At 39.7% G+C, this 16,626-nt stretch overlaps 1 protein-coding gene across 3 annotated transcripts in view; it reads left to right on the forward strand.

The window, feature by feature from the left end:
- LOC129536597 (protein O-mannosyl-transferase TMTC1) overlaps positions 1 to 16,626 on the forward strand; it is a 314,118-nt gene that overhangs the window by 128,625 nt on the left and 168,867 nt on the right. For all 3 annotated transcript variants that reach the window (XM_055395612.2, XM_088837251.1, XM_088837252.1), the window contains exons 6-7: positions 10,253 to 10,334; positions 12,661 to 12,764. In XM_055395612.2, the coding sequence (XP_055251587.2) occupies positions 10,253 to 10,334; positions 12,661 to 12,764 (186 nt within the window). The remainder of the gene's footprint in view (positions 1 to 10,252; positions 10,335 to 12,660; positions 12,765 to 16,626) is intronic.

Consider the following 16,626-nt stretch of genomic DNA (forward strand, 5'->3'; position numbering starts at 1 on the left):
TCAGCCAACTGCAGATGGATCTTTCAAGGATTAAATGTTAGACTGGGTTGAAAAACCTTTTGACATAGAAAATGCCATAAAAATATTTAATATGCATCTGATGCAGGGAGGAAGCCAATTCTGACACCATGTTGGACATTGTTTCTTTGACTTGCTTTTTTTTTTTTTTAATTTATTTATTTTAGTTGGAGGCTAATTACTTTACATTACTGTATTGGTTTTGCCATACATTGACATGAATCTGCCCTGGGTGTACATGTGTTCCCCATCTTGAACCCCCCTCCCACCTCCCTCCCCATCCCGTCCCTCTGGTTCATCCCAATTGCTTGTGTTGTTATAATCATACTTAAACAGCTTGCCTGGAGGACCCTGCTTCTCTGCCTGACTGTAAAGTGCCTTCATTCAGCTCATAGAGAGATAAATTGCCCCAACCTAACTGGTGGCTCAGACAGTAAATAATTCACCTGCAAGGCCAGAGACCTGGGTCTGATCCTTGGGTTGAGAAGATCCCCTAGAGAAGAGAACAACTTACCCACTCCAGTATTCTGGCCAGGAGAATTCCATGGACAGAGGAGCCAGTCAGGTTATAGTCCATGGGGTAGCAAAGAGTCAGACATGACTGACTGAATTTCACTTTCTTCACCTGTGAATAGAAGAGATTAATGCACCCCTTCCAAAGGCTGGCTGGCCATTCCCTTGGAGATGTTTTGCAAAACTGAAGACCCTTTCACTTCCCCACTGTGTCTCCCTCTCTATTCTGCCTTTTGACTTTAGTTCCTCGTTGCTTCTTTCTCTCTAATCTATAAAAGAACCTGACATCCAGACCCCAATGAGATGGCTATTTTGAGGCACTAGAATCCCAGGGACGGGGGAGCCTGGTGGGCTTCCGTCTATGGGGTCACACAGAGTCGGACACGACTGAAATGACTTAGCAGCAGCCTCATCTTCTCAGTCTGCTAGCTCCCCGATTAAAGTGTCTTCCTTGCCTCAGTACCTTGTCTCTCGGATTCATTGGCCTGTTATGTGGCGAGCACAGTGAGCTTGGACCTGGCTAACACATCTTCTTGTAATAAGTTCTTATTTTGGCAAATTGAATATTCTAGTTAGTAAAAAGATTTTATACCAGCACTACATTAAGGACCGATTAACATAAACTTAAAAGTATGTTAAGAAGAACCTGAACACCTAAATCATGTGGCTAAGTGGATGCAACAACACAAGCTTTTCTTATTTATCCTTATAAATGGTCTCCCTGGTAATGTGGATTAGATCTTCCCATCTAAATTTGATATCTCAGAAGCTTCCAGAATAAATTCTGTCCATCATATGCCCATTTTGGCTTTTGAGCCCTTTGTTCTTTGTTACGGATCTCAGTGTGGATACAATACCAGTGTCACACAATGGTGATGCTCCTCTTCTAGAAATCAGATTAGGTCATCTCTGCCTAAAGCCCTTCATCTGCTGCTCAGGGCCATCAGAACAAAGACCAAATCCCACAATGGGATAAGGCCTGTAGTGATGTGGTCCTGTTGCTGGTGAATCTGAAGGGATGGGGAAGGAGTTCATTCACTGGGGACAGAGTGTCATTCCTAGGCCTTGGTAGACAACTGTCGTTTCTAGGACTCTGTAGATGCGTGTTTCACCTTTTCTCCTCACCCAGTTCACTCTTGTTCTTTCAGATGTCAGTTTCATTGTGCCTCCCTGGGAGCATCCTTATCTCCCTCTCTGTTTCTGCTCCTTCCTGTGGAGTTGGCTGATTATATCATACCTTCTCAGTCCTGCTCACCTTCTTCTTGTAGCCATTTCTTCTCATTTAGAGTTTCCAAATCAGCCCAATGAATATGGAGTTTGCATTTTGATCTGTGGCAATAACTACATACATTAACCTTTAAATAGATACTTTTTCAAAGATCCCTCAAGAATTATTCACTGCCTCAAACTGTTCATTGGTATGAAGAACCTTTACTGTAGGTTTTATTGTAGATCTCTACAAACCGATGAAGGTATTGAAGTTTGTAAACTTTATCATTTTTAATTAATTAGAAGTCATTTTCCTGGTAACATGCAGAAATGTTGTTTAATAAATGATTATGTTGTAAGTGTCCTGAATAAGCAGCTCCATTTTACATTTATGCCTTATCAAGCAATGGGTGCTGTGGATTTGGGTTTGGGTCTCACTTCTGCTCCAAAATCACTGCACATGGTGACTGCAGACATGAAATTACAAGATGCTTGCTCCTTGGAAGAAAAGCTATGACCAACCTAGACAGCATATTGAAAAGCAGAGACATTACTTTGCCAAGAAAGGTCCATAAGCTATGGTTTTTCCAGTAGTCATGTATGGATGTGAGAGTTGGACCATCAAGAAGGCTGAGTGCCAAAGAATTGATGCTTTTGGAATGTGGTGTCGGAGAAGACTCTTGAGAGTTCCTTGGACTGCAAGGGAATCAAATCAGTCAGTCCTTAAGGAAATCAATCCTGAATGTTCATTGGAAGGACTGATGTTGAAGCTGAAACTCCAATACTTTGGCCACCTGATGCAAAGAGCTGACTCATTAGAAAAGACCCTGATGCTGGAAAAGATTGAAGGCAGGAGGAGAAGAGGATGAGAGAGGACAGGATGGTTTGATGGCATCACTAACTCAATGGACATGAGCTTGAGCAAGCTCCAAGAGATGGTGAAGGACAGGGAAGCCTGGCGTGCTGCAGTCTGTGGGGTTGCAACGAGTTGGACACAACTGAGCAACTGAACAACAACAACTCACCTCTGCCACTTGCCAGCTTTGAGATCTGGAGTGAGTACATCCTTCAGCCTCACTCACAAGATGGGGACAAGTTTGGACCCAGAGTACTGGTATGCAGATTAAATGAAATGATAAAGTCACTTAGCATGGTGACTGATATATATTAAATGCATTATGTATCTCCTATTTTTAATGTGCATGCACACATGCTGAGTTGCTTCAGTTGTGTCCAACTCTGTCAGACCCTATGGAATGTACCCTACTGGAATGTACAGATTCCGCAGGTTCTTTTCCACTAGTGCCACCTGGGAACCCCATTTTTAATGAATTGAAACTAACCTGGAACTTAAACAACAAGCAAGAGTGATAATCACCGAAACTGAATTTTTGCTTTATATGTAGCAAGAGTAAGAATTGGTGCCTCTGAGTAAATTCATTGCAGCAGCAATATAAATTAGCCCCTCTGACTAAATTAATGAAGCCTAAACTCATGAAATTAAAAGACGCTTACTCCTTGGAAGGAAAGTTATGACCAACCTAGATAGTATATTAAAAAGCAGAGACATTACTTTGCCAACAAAGGTCCGTCTAGTCAAGGCTATGGTTTTTCCCGTGGTCATGTGTGGATGTGAGATTTGGACTGTGAAGAAAGCTGATCACCGAAGAATTGATGCTTTTGAACTGTGGTGCTGGAGAAGACTCTTGAGTCCCTTGGACTGCAGGGAGATCCAACCAGTCCATTCTAAAGGAGATCAATCCTGGATGTTCATTGGAAGGACTGATGCTAAAGCTGAAACTCCAATACTTTGGCCACCTCATGCGACGAGCTGACTCACTGGAAAAGACTCTGATGCTGGGAAGGATTGGGGGCGGGAGGAGAAGGGGACGACAGAAAATGAGATGGCTGGATGGCATCACCAACTCGATGGACATGAGTTTGAGTGAACTCCGGGAGTTGGTGATGGACAGGGAGGCCTGGCGTGCTGTGATTCATGGGGTCGCAAGGAGTTGGACACGACTGAGCGACTGAACTGAACTGAACTGAACTGAAACTCATTGACTTTTGACCCCGAAGGGATGTGATCTTTTGCAAGACAGATGACATTTCTGGGCTTATTTTTATTCACCTCTGAAACTACTTGAACTGTTTTGATCCCTTTCAATTCTATCTTTGATTTTCAGAATGGTTAAGAGAACTGAAATCATATCCCTCTTTTCTTTCTCTGCCAGTATTTCCACTGTTCTATGTGTGATAATCCAAGTAAATATTTCTTTGTAAGTAGCTACTGAATTAAGAGTTTAAAACTTCAAGAAGAAATTTTACCACAGGTATTGGGGTATTGAAATTCAATTTGGGCTTCTGAGTAGATTGAACTGAGAAATTATTGATTGTCTTAAAATAGCTCCTTCCCTTTAGAATCTGCATTTGAAAATCAAAGAAGACACCAAAAGATAGTTCTGCTCCTCTATAGAGTGCCATTGGTTGTTGATGTTTAGAGGAAGCAATTTATGGGTTCAAAGAGAGTGCATCAGACTGCTTAAATTTCTTTTGTTGTTTTTGTTAATCTTTTCATCTCTTCTAATGTGAGCTAAGTCTCTGTGACCTTGGTCAACTGTGAGATCTTTTCTGTCTCTGTTTCAAAGAGAATCAGGATATCTAAACTCCTGAAAATCTCTGGATTCAAATTCTTTTTTTCTTTCTGCTTTTGGTCATATTATGTGACTGTGGAAAATTCTTTAAGAGATGATAATGCCAGACCACCTTACCTGCCTCCTGAGAGATCTGTATGCAGATCAAGAAGCAACAGTTAGAATACTGGACGTGGAACAATGGACTGGTTTCAAACTGGGAAAGGAGCACTTTAAGTTGTATATTGTCACCTTGTTTATTTAATTGTATACAGAGTGCATCATGCAAAATGCTGGGCTGGGTGAAGCACAACCTGGAATCAAGATTGCCAGGAGAAGTACCAATAATCTCAGATATGCAGATGACACTACCCTTATGGCAAAAGGGGAAGAGGAACTAAGGAACCTCTTAACGAAAATGAAAGAGGAGAGTGAAAAAGCTGGCTTAAAACTCACCATTCAAAAAACTAAGATCATGGCATCCAGTCCCATCACGTCATGGCAGATAGATGGGGAAACAATGGAAACAGTGAGAGACTTTATTTTGGGGGGCTCCAAAATCACTGCAGATGGTGATTGCAGCCATGAAATTAAAAGACACTTGCTCCTTAGGAAAAAGCCATGACCAACCTAGACAGCATACTAAAAAGCAGAGACTTTGCTTTGCTGACAAAGGTCCATCTAGTCAAAGCTATGGTTTTTCCAGTAGTCATGTATGGATGTGAGAGTTGGACTATAAAGGAAGCTAAGCACTGAAGAGTTGATGCTTTTGAACTGTGTTGTTGGAGAAGACTCTTGAGAGTTCTTGGACTGCAAGGACATCAAACCAGTTAGTCCTAAAGGTAATCAATCCTGAATGTTCTTTGGAAGGACTGATGTTGATGCTGAAACTCCAATACTTTGGCCACCTGATGAGAAGAACTGACCTCTTTGGTAAAGACCTTGATGCTGGGAAAGATTGAAGGCAGGAAGAGAAGGGGACGACAGAGGATAAAATAGTTGGATGGCATCACCGACTTGATGGACATGAGCTTGAGCAAGTTCTGGGAGTTGGTGATGGACAGGGAACCCTGGAGAGCTGCAGTCTGTGGGCTCGCAAAGAGTTGGACATGACTGAGCAACAGAACTGACTAACTGACTGACTGATGTGACTATTAATCGTTTTTGTTACCTTGAAGGAGCAAAGAGAGATTAAGTTAGTATGACAGGTATTACTGAAGTAATTTTGTTTATAGTTTTAAAATAATTTATTGGTATATTATTAAATGGTAATAACTTATAGCTGAGATGTTTATACTGCAGCTGTTGTTTAGGCAAAAAATTGGGAGGTTTTTGAAAATAAGCAGAAAATCTATATAATGTTATCATGTAAACCACCAAGACTCCTTCAACTTGCTGTCTGCATCCCAAGCTGTGTTTTTATTTTGTTTCCAGTCTAGTACTGGAGAGTAAGGAAAATACAGACAAAGAAAAGAGGTTGAGCGGAGGCATCTAAGTATATTTAAAATTTTATTTGAGTCCATAAGCATTTATTGATCATCTTGCTATGATATATCAGCTATCTATTAACACAATAATTCTTTGTTAACAAAGTTCAATGACTTAAAATAATAAGCATTCATTTTACCCTCAAGTTTATGGGTTGGTGACTTTGTTACCAAACTCAGATCTGGATACAAGGAATGAGTGCTGTTAGAAGGGAAATAGTTGCTCTAATCAAAAAGCCAGCAGTCTGGGGTAAAGGTGGACTCGTGTCCCAAAACCATCTCTGAAGTTTCTGTGTGGCCATGAAAGACTTTAAAGGGAAAATGGGGAAGTAATCTCAGTTGATCATTGAGATAGGTGTTTAGCGTCATCACCATCCCCCACTGTGTGCAGGCTTGTGGACTCCTTGTGATCTTTTTTAGATGCTATCTTATTCTCACAGTTTGTGAGATCCCTGAAGGGGAGGCTGGGGAAGAGATCTGGTCATCTGTTAGTTACATATTATTTATTTCTATTTCTTTGATGTAAGGAAAGAACCGACATATTAGGCAAAGTATTCTGTGATAAAAAATTTGAAAGGTGTGTTTGGGCCAGAGTTTAGTTAAAATATAAATTTGCTAAAATGAGATGACTGAATGGCATCACCGACTCGATGGACATGAGTTTGAGTGAACTCCGAGAGTTGGTCATGGACAGGGAGGCCTCCCGTGCTACAATTCATGGGGTTGCAAAGAGTCAGACACGACTGAGCGACTGAACTGAACTGAACTGAAAGTGACAAGACAAAAAAGACCTCTTGCAGAGAGGTTTTTCCTGCAAAGAGCCCTTTCCTGGAAAAAAAAAAAGCAGCTCGCGGCTTTGGATGGCCGGTTGTCCTGGTCTCAGCTGAGATCTCTCAGTGGGATTTGATGACTGAGTAGCTAAGGAGGGGTAACTTCAGGAAGAAGACCCATTCAGCTCTGAACATGATTAACTAAGGAGGTAGATGTTAGTAGTTAAAAATTTTGCAGTCAGAAAAATTAGGGCATGGGGAGCACAATTTAGAACATTTATTTTGGATAGTCTTGATCTTTTGCTTTTATTTTCCTAATATCAGAAATTGTTAAAAATTCAGAACTTGATAATGCTACTATCCCAGACTAATGTTAAAGTAATCTTTTTTAATGTTCAGCAGCAGTTTATCAAAGGTCTACCTAAAAGTGAAGGAATCATCTTTTTGCTTCACCTTAATATTTGTTTCACCTTTATCACTTGGTGTTCCTTTTAAATTTTTTCAGTAATTTTTCTGTTTTTCTTTAGTCGTCATCTTTGATGTCATCAGTTGGTGAGAACATCCAAAGATCATAGTATTTTGGACCTGAAAGGGACCTTGAAACCATTTAGTCAACTATCGCTGATGTAGGAAGGAAATGAAGACCCTGTGGATTTGTGCCGACTAATGTGAGAGATTAGCACAGGGATAGAATCCTGGACTCTTGCTTCCTATGCTAGTGGTTTCCCCAGTGGTTCAGTTTTGTTGTTGGCATGTTCTCTGTCTTTGCAGGGAAAATAGTGGAGAATTTAACTGAAGTTGAAAATTATCAATGATAACATTTGCATAGTTCTTTGTCTTTGTAAGGTACATTCAACTATATTAGCCTGTGATTGAAATGAGTAGCTGAGGTAATCTGATATTATGGTTAAGTATTAGTTCTAATTTTTCATACCTTCCTCTATTGAAAAGGAGTTATAATGTTCTTCCTCAACGAATTGTTGAAATTACAAAGAAATTGTAAAGGGATTAGTACATTTATATCACTTATGTTTGTGTCTGACATATTGTTTACTATTTTTACTATTGTTATTATTTGTTGTTGTTTGGTTCTAATTCACAGGTATTGTGGACTAAGGGGGGAAAATTCTACTGTCCAATTTTTATAGTAGGAAGGAGAGGGAAAGGAGTTGCAGAAAATTCAGCTCTCTGTATGAGCTTAGGACTCTCAGGTTCTGACCTAGTGTTTACCAAAAAAGGGGACCGTGTCATTTTGGCTCATTTTCTCATTTAATTTTGGTCACAGCTGGAAATGGAGATCTTGAAAGGTAATTTTTTCAACCACTGTTCTCTGTATCATCCTAGGCTTTGTTACATTTTAAGAGTAAATGATTTGGTACTTTTTTCGGAAATAGAATTTTTCATGGAGGAAGAATTTCCAAAGGAGCTCTTTTAAATATATCTCACTGAACTAGCCATCATATTGAGCTTTCAGTGAAACAAAATACCAATTACCCAAGTTTGACTTCTAAAACCCTGTGATTTATTTTATAGAGAGGAAACTGCTCCTAATTTTTCCACTGTGTTAAAATAAACAAGCAACAAGGGGAACCTAAGAAGTGTAGTTTCTGAAAACAGGCCAGTCCAAGAAGGGCTTTTTCATTCAGACATGTTGCCACTCCAGCCCTTTTCCTTCCCACACTGTCATTCCCTTTGCCTTCCTGCTGCCAATTATCCACATCCTGTCAAGGAATAGGAGAAATACCCACGGTTGGTCTTTGTTGAATTGGTCTGAAAATGATAGTGATGGTAGAGGCAAAACCAAGGAAAGGCCAAGAGCAGTGCTTTAACCTTTTTGGAATCACAGACCCGAGCTGACACTGAAGATCAAAGCCAAGGACTTTGCCTCAGAGAAATGCACAGATGCAAACATACATGAAATCTCATGTACAGTTTCAGGAGGTGATGGACTCTCTCAAGCCCATTTTAGGGTGGAAGAGATCACCAGTGTCATAAAAGCTGACAGTATCCCTGACCTTCCTCATCACCAGCTCTCTCTTGGGAACTAAAGGCGAACAAAGGATTTAAACGTCATGCTTTGGGGTGCATCCAGTCCAGAGCTTGCTAAAAGGTGACTGTGAATTGCTTTTTTGGACAAAGAAAAGGAACGCAAGAAGGAAAGGATCTGCCTCAGGGTGATATTGTTTCCTCCTTACAGAGCCACTTGGACACATTTAGCTGTTACAAAATGGGAAGCACATGTATTTTGTAAGGAGTTCAAGTTAGACATTTTTTTTGCGAGATACTAACCCACTCAGGTCTCACAATTGAAGCTTTCTTTTTGTGGAACATCCTTACTGTGTGAAAATAACACATTCATATACAGATTTTAAGAAATTCTTGAGGAGGATACCTTTGAGGAAAAATTAGACTATAAAAAATAACAGAAAAAAGTGAAAAAGGGCCAGGAAAATACCGATGAGGTGAGAAATGTTTGCTGGATTACGTGGTTTGGTTTTTTTCCTACAGTTTGTACTTCACAATATAGAAATTTGTCTGTAGTGAAAAGGACTTGCTTTAATTTTTCCTGGGGAAGTTTGTTGACAGCTTCCTCTTCCTTCTCTTTGATCATCTTTATTAAAACCAGCCAATCACATGTCTTCTGTGTGGACATATAGTGCTTCCACTTTGTGCAAGTGGCAGATGCAGGCTCCACACAAGTTGCTGCCCCTAAAGAAGTGGCATTCTCATTACCTGATTTGGTTCCAAGGGTCATAGGCACATGAAGTAGTTTTCCATTGCATATTCATGAGCTCTGGTCTGACCACTGATGCTTAATAACTTTGTTTTTGTCTTATTGTTGTTTAGTCACTCGGTCCTATCTGACTCTTTTGCAATCCCATGGACTGTAGTCTGCCAGGTTCCTCTGTCCATGGGATTTCCAGGCAAGAATACTAGAGTGGGTTGCCATGCCCTCCTCCAGCGGATCTTCCTGAGCCAGGGATCGAACCTGCATCTCCTGCATTGCCAGGCGGATTCTTTACTATTGAGCCACTGGGGAAGCAAAGTAACTTTAACTTTGTTTCCTTGGATAAGTTACTTAATTTCATACAACCTTAGCATTTTTTTTTAGGGGTAAAACATTTGTGAGATGTTTTGTGGGTGAAAGACATTGTCCCTCTCAAGTTACATTCAGTAGGCAAATGAACTCTTGTTTTGCTTAGAATCAACCCTGTGACTAGGGTCATCATATATTAATAGTTGCCAGAATGCCTCTGTTATTTGGGGTTAGATAGGAGAGTAATATTTATAGCTAACTGTACTAGGTTGTATTCCTTGTATTATTGTACAACTTATTATTCTTCACAACTTTCCTGTGAAATAGACACTACTCTTATCCCCTCTTTTATAAATGAGAAAAATAGATGTGCAAAACGATTTTAAAAAACTTGTCCAAAATCTTCCAGACAGAAAGAAGCAGAGCTAGGGATTGAAACCTGCCTGGTCTGTTCCAGAAACCATGCTCTTAGCGGCTATCTTTTCCAACCTTCTTTTGAGCTAGCGCCTATTCACTTTGAAAAGAAAATGTTACATGTAGTAGACTCTGACACTTTTTTAATATGCTTTTTCTTTTCTGTTTCAGGTATCTGACAGCAAGCAGCAATAGAAATTTCCTGCTTACCATGAGGCCTTTCTTAAAAAGGGCCACTTTGGTCATAAGTTATGTAAGTACATATATGCTTTTGAAATATCTAATAAGAAATATTTTACTTTGACTCAGAGACATGATCCAGATTGTTTAATAGAATCAGCAATCGAGCCTAACAATATGATCTTAAGATCAAACAGTTTACATACCATAAATGTTACAAAGCCTTGGAATGTACATATGGAAGCATTCTAGGGGTATGTGAGTTCAGTGACACCAACAGCATGAACTGTACTTTGTGAGTCCTTTTTAGGATGCTGGTGCTGAGTTGTTTCTGCAGCAAAAACCTGGCTGTATCAGTTATCTGTTCCTGTATTACAAAACACCTAAAATGTAGTGGCCTAAAACAAAACCACCGTATTAGCTGCCCTAAATGCTTTAGTTTGGGTCACATCCAGCTGACTGGTTCTTCTATATTTTTGGCTGGGGCTACTCAAGCAAGTTTGTGCAGTTATGAGTCAGAGCAGGTAACCTCTCTGTGATAACCCATCCTCTTAGGCCTCTCTCTGTGGCTACTCTCTAGTTGGATGGACAGGATCTTTTTGCAACCTGACAACTGGATTCTAGAACAAACCAAATATTGCAAGACCTGTGAAGTTTCCACTAGATTCTTTTGTTCAGTGCAAGTTGCAAGAGCATTTGAGGGTTGGAACATTTCCAAATGTGTTTATTCAGGACACGGAGGTATCTTCTACCATAGCTGAAGTTAAGTTTCATGGGGTTATATGAGAGCAGTGGTTAAGACACAGGGCATTGGAGATCAGTTACATGAGTCCAACTCCTAGATCTTGTAGTTTATTAACTGTTGGATTCTGGGCAGATTACCTTTAAGCTTCAGATTCCTCATCTTCCTCTAGGACTGGGAGGCCTCAGGTGGAAGAATCTTTACAGTAAGTCTCCTACGTATGAATGAGTTCCATTCCAAAGGTGTGCTCCTTAAGTCCACTTTTTTGTAAGTCCAACAAAGTTAGCCTAGGTACCCAGCAAAGCTATATAGTACTATACAGTGATAGGCTTATACTTTTCATGCAAATAATACTTTAAAAAAACACAAAAAGTAAGGGAAACACTTTTAATCTTATAGTACCTTGAAAAGTACAGTAGTACAGTACAATAGCTGGCAATAGGGGCTGGCATTGAGTAAACAGGCAAGAAGAGTACTGCCTGGAGGAGGAAGAGGAGGTGGGAGATGGTACTGTACCACTGATTTTTGTACAATACTATACAGTCCATCCAAAAGGAAATCAGTCCTGGGTGTTCACTGGAAGGATTGATGTTGAAGCTGAAACTCCAATACTTTGGCCACCTGATGCAAAGAGCTGACTCATTGGAAAAGACCCTGATGCTGGGAAAGATTGAGGGCAGGAGGAGAAGGGGACAACAGAGGATGAGATGGTTGGATGGCATCACCGACTCCATGGACATGGGTTTGGGTAGACTCCGGGAGTTGGTGATGGACGGGGAGGCCTGGTGTGCTGCAGTTCATGGGGTCACAAAGAGTCGGACACGACTGAGCAACTGAACTGAACTGATACAGTTGTTTGTTGTAAAAGAATAAGAACCAAATATAAGTTTAGATTATCTTAGTGATTCTATATTAATATTCCTAAAGAGTGGCTTTCCATGTGGCTCTGTGATAAAGAATCCACCTGCCAATGCGGGAGACATGGGTTCGATCCCTGAGTCAAAAAGATACCCTGGAGAAGGAAATAGCAACCTACTCTAGTATTCTTGCCTGGAAAACCCCACGGACAGAGGAGCCTGACAAGCTACCGTCCATGGGGTTGCAAACAACTGGACATGACTTAGCAACTAGAAAACAACAACAAACGTACACAAAAGCACAACCACAAACGTACACAAAAGCACAACCACTTGTGGAGGATGCACACACATGACAGTGTACACCAGACACGTGAACTAACTTATGTGATTAGACATGCAAATTCATGTTCATTCACATCCTTGAAATTTCACAATTGAAGGTTCTTATGTAGGGGATTTTGTTGTTGTTCAGTCACTAAATCATACCGCACTCCTTGCAACCCCATGGACTGCAGCACACCAAGCTCCTCTGTCCTTCATTTGCTGTTGGATAGCAATGGATAACACTGACAGCTGTTATCAAGATTTGTGTGCTTTTCCCTCGTCACCTTCATTGTTTTCTCTCCCCTCTCCTATTTCCATTATTTCTACTCATCTTTAATGATAGAATTTTATAAAAATGTTCACTAAAATGTTTGTAGGACAAAATATTTGTAAAACATCTGAAAGTATTTTCCAGAAAAGCAGAGCTTATTTCCAACAAGCAGCAATTTTTTCAACAAATCTTTTTTCCACAGGTGATCCTTGTTCTGTACTTTCGTCTGTGGATGATGGGAGGATCTATGCCCCTCTTTTCAGAGCAGGATAATCCAGCTTCATTTTCACCTTACATTCTTACAAGGTCAGTAGAAGTGAACTTTTTTAACTTTACTTGGTATTTATCTGATTGTTTTAAGTAATCTTAAATATTGGCTTTGCATTTTAAGGAAAGAAAGGTTGTATTCTAGTCAGGCTGTATGGAAAAAAGAAACCACTATTTAGACATTTGGAATTCTTTTCAACAAATGGTGCTATTTTGTCAATATTATTATAATTTTGTCATTACTATTCTTCTCATATTGGTATACATTTTATTGAGCACTTAATAATAAATATCTATTGAATGTCTCATAAGTACTTATAGAACAAGTACTGAGAGGTGTTTAGAGGTTAACTGGATATCATAACTATTTGTAAGATTGAAATCAGTGGGAAAGTTGAAAATAAAAAACAGAAATGAGCAACAATTTTTGCTAAGATAGAGTCAGTTGTATATAACCATTTGTCCTTAAGAGATTTAAGATAGGGGAGTAAGAAGTGATGATGACCAGTGGATTTTGTTCAATAATTCCTTATCCAACCTGATGTGATATACTTCTGAGGCTCTCAGATACAATTATCTTTGACAGTTTTCATAACTTTTCTTCAGGATGTATTACCGCTATAATATTTGTACATTAAGGTTACTGTTCTTAAATTTTAATATCTAATAATTTTCATGTTAGTAACTTACCTTCTCTTTTTTGTGTTTGCAAATGCAAAATAAATCTTAAACCTTGACTGATAGCATATATATATTTTAGCTTTGTGTCTCTTAGGTATAGGATATTGTTGAATTTTGTTTTTGTAAAGCCAAGCAGTGATTTCTGTTTCATTTCACTTAACTTCACTTATTTACTTCATATGTTTTAATTGGTAACTTTCTAGCCTCTTTGCATTTTATGTCTTTCTTTTTTGTTCGTAGTGTTTTCTTCTTTTTTAAAGAATAGTTTCCATTCATAAAAGATACCTTCCAATTTGAGTGATCCTTTTTTATAGTAAATATTGTGTCACAATTGCTTTCATTACTTGCAGTATCTATTTGTATTAAAAAATCTTGAATATGCTTCAGAAACCATATGGTATACAGCCTTGAGTGTTGACTTATCCCTTTGAGGTAATCTAGAGGCTTATAACAGAGAAGGCAATGGCACCCCACTCCAGTACTCTTGCCTGGAAAATCCCCTGGACAGAGGAGCCTGTAGGCTGCAATCCATGTGGTTGCTACGAGTCGGACACGACTGAGCGACTTCACTCTCACTTTTCCCTTTCATGCATTGGAGAAGGAAATGGCAGCCCACTCCAGTGTTCTTGCCTGGAGAATCCCAGGGATGGGGGAGCCTGGTGGGCTGCCGTCTATGGGGTCGCACAGAGTTGGACACGACTGAAGCGACTTAGCAGCAGCAGCAGCAGAGGCTTATAAATTGTTGTTTATGTTTTATATTTTTCAAAAAATTATTTAATTAGTCCATTTACTAAGCTTGACATCTCTAACCCAGATTTTTATTAATATTGCAATCTACTTGTCCTTTTTAGGTTTCTCTCACCTGCTTTCAACATCTCCAGAGTTCCTTGTCTGAGTATTTTTAGCTCATGGATAAATTGTTTCAGGTTCTGCAGCTCCTTCAGTAGCTATTTTCTGCCTTTAAGAGAAAAAATCAGCTTTGCCAGATCCTGTTCTTGCTTATGGCTCCATTTATTTCCCTTAGCCCTCTAATGGTCTCCCTCCAAGCTTTCTTGTCTGATGAATTTAAGTGATCATTCTTTATAGTTGGATATAGCCTATGCATCCGGAAACTGACCATACTGGTGTCCAAAAGCCAAGCTTCACGAAGGAGACAGACAGACGAGAACTAGAACAGATTTCTCTCAACTACCAACCAATCATTTCATTCGTAGCTCTGTTATCAGCAAACACATGCCTGCCCCACAGACCTTGGTGTCTGGACAAGGTGCCTTTGGTCCTCCTGTCTATACCATCTTAGCTGCCAGAGTAGTCAGGTTGCATTTTTATTCCTGCCAGTGGTAAAAAAGAATTCTTTGGTGGAACCTCTGGCAGATTTAGGACTTTGGGGGCCGTCATTCACTAGATTCTGCCTTTCACTTCCAAGGTATTTACGTATGTTTTCTGAGGCAGCTGATATGCCTTTCATCCAGGACTTTCTGTCTGTGAATCCATCTGGGTTTATCTAAGTTTATCTCAGTCACTCAGTTGTGTCCAACCCCTTTTGACCGCACAGACCTGCCAGGCTCCTCTGTTCTTGGAATTTTTCAGGCAGGAATACTGGAGTGGGTGGCCATTTCTGCCTCCTGAGGATCTTCCCAGTGTCCCCGGCATTGAAGGCAGTTTCTTTCCGACTGAGCCACTGGGGAAGTCGAGTGACTCTTCAGGCAATTCAGTCAGTATAAAGCATAAAGTGATAGAACAGAATGTCCTAACACCTTTATATTATTTATCTTAAAAACAAACAAACAAACACATATCTTTTAGTTCTTGTGTTTCATACTTAAAATACTCTGGGACATTTCAATGATAGTTGCTATAAATGGCCTTTCACATTCCTCTAAGATAGCTGTATTATAACTGACTCTTTCGAGCTTCCAGAAAATTGTCTTTAATACCTTTCCTGAGTAATGTTTGTACACTGCTTGCATAACTGTTTGACTTCTAGTACAATGATGATTTTAAATGGGTTATCTTAGTCTGTTTCCAGTTCTCTTTTATTCCCCTCCTCTCATCAGCTGTACAATTTAGCTATGACGTGACTGGCTCTGTGAGTCTGTCGTTACCAGTTAGAGTATTGTCAGTCAGCTGAGGCTTGTTAATGCTTCACCTCTTTTAGCGGATTTGTAAACTGAACAACGTTTATAGCATCTTTGCTTCTGCCTTGCAAGGATGAAAGTGAGAAGTGAACGTGAAGTCACTCAGTCGTGTCCAACTCTTTGTGACCCCATGGACTGTAGCTCCCCAGAATCCTCTGTCCATGGGTTTTCCAGGCGAGCATACTAGAATAGGTTGCCATTTCCTTCTCCAGGGGATCTTCCTAACCCAGGGATTGAACTCGGGTCAGGAAGATCCCCTGGAGAAGGGGATCTTAATAACTTTATTATCAGGTGAGAGTTTTCAAACTAGTTTTCTCTTTCCTTAATAATTGTTGAAGTTAATGATTACAGATAGTCTTTAAAGTATCCTAAAAGCTTTTAAGAGTTGCATGGTCAACTCTTTGTTTTTTGGTTTCTTTCAAATGACTTCTTGCAACTTAAGTTCTGAGATTCCTTCTCTTTTAGATGATCTATTCTTAGCTAAGAGGAAATACCTGCCATTTTCTGCCTAACAAAACTGAGATTCAAAATTGTGGTATACTCTTGGGAAACCTTTGTTAAGAAAAAGTATCTAAGACTTGGAAAAGCAAAGCATGACTGTGGTATTCACTGTAATGCAGAGCATTGGCTAACAAACCTAGAGGAATCCAACTTTGGTTGACTTGCTACTTACATTCACTGTATTTTACAACTCTGTTCACTTAGAAATTTATGCATAGAAATCTGAGAGATGTGATTATTTATTTTCTCTTTAGTAGAAAATAAAACTTCAAATGTTAGTTTTATTCTTTGCATCTAATTTGCCAATCTCATTATTTTTTTACTTTTTCATGAACTGAAAACTTTCTGAAATTTACTTTATATAGATACATATATATTTATGTTTCTGGAGTTCAGTTCAGTTCAGTCTGACTCAGTTCAGTTCAGTTCACTTCGCTCAGTCGTGTCCGATTCTGTGACCCCATGGATTGCAGCAGACCAGGCGTCCATGTCCATCACCAACTCCTGGAGCTTGCTCAAAACATGTCCATTGAATTGGTGATGCCATCCAACCACCTCATTCTCTGTTGTCCCCTTCTCCT

Source organism: Moschus berezovskii, chromosome 6 (genome assembly GCF_049115385.1).
Source record: "Moschus berezovskii isolate FMDL1 chromosome 6, NW_MosBer_1.0, whole genome shotgun sequence".
NCBI lineage: Eukaryota > Metazoa > Chordata > Mammalia > Artiodactyla > Moschidae > Moschus > Moschus berezovskii.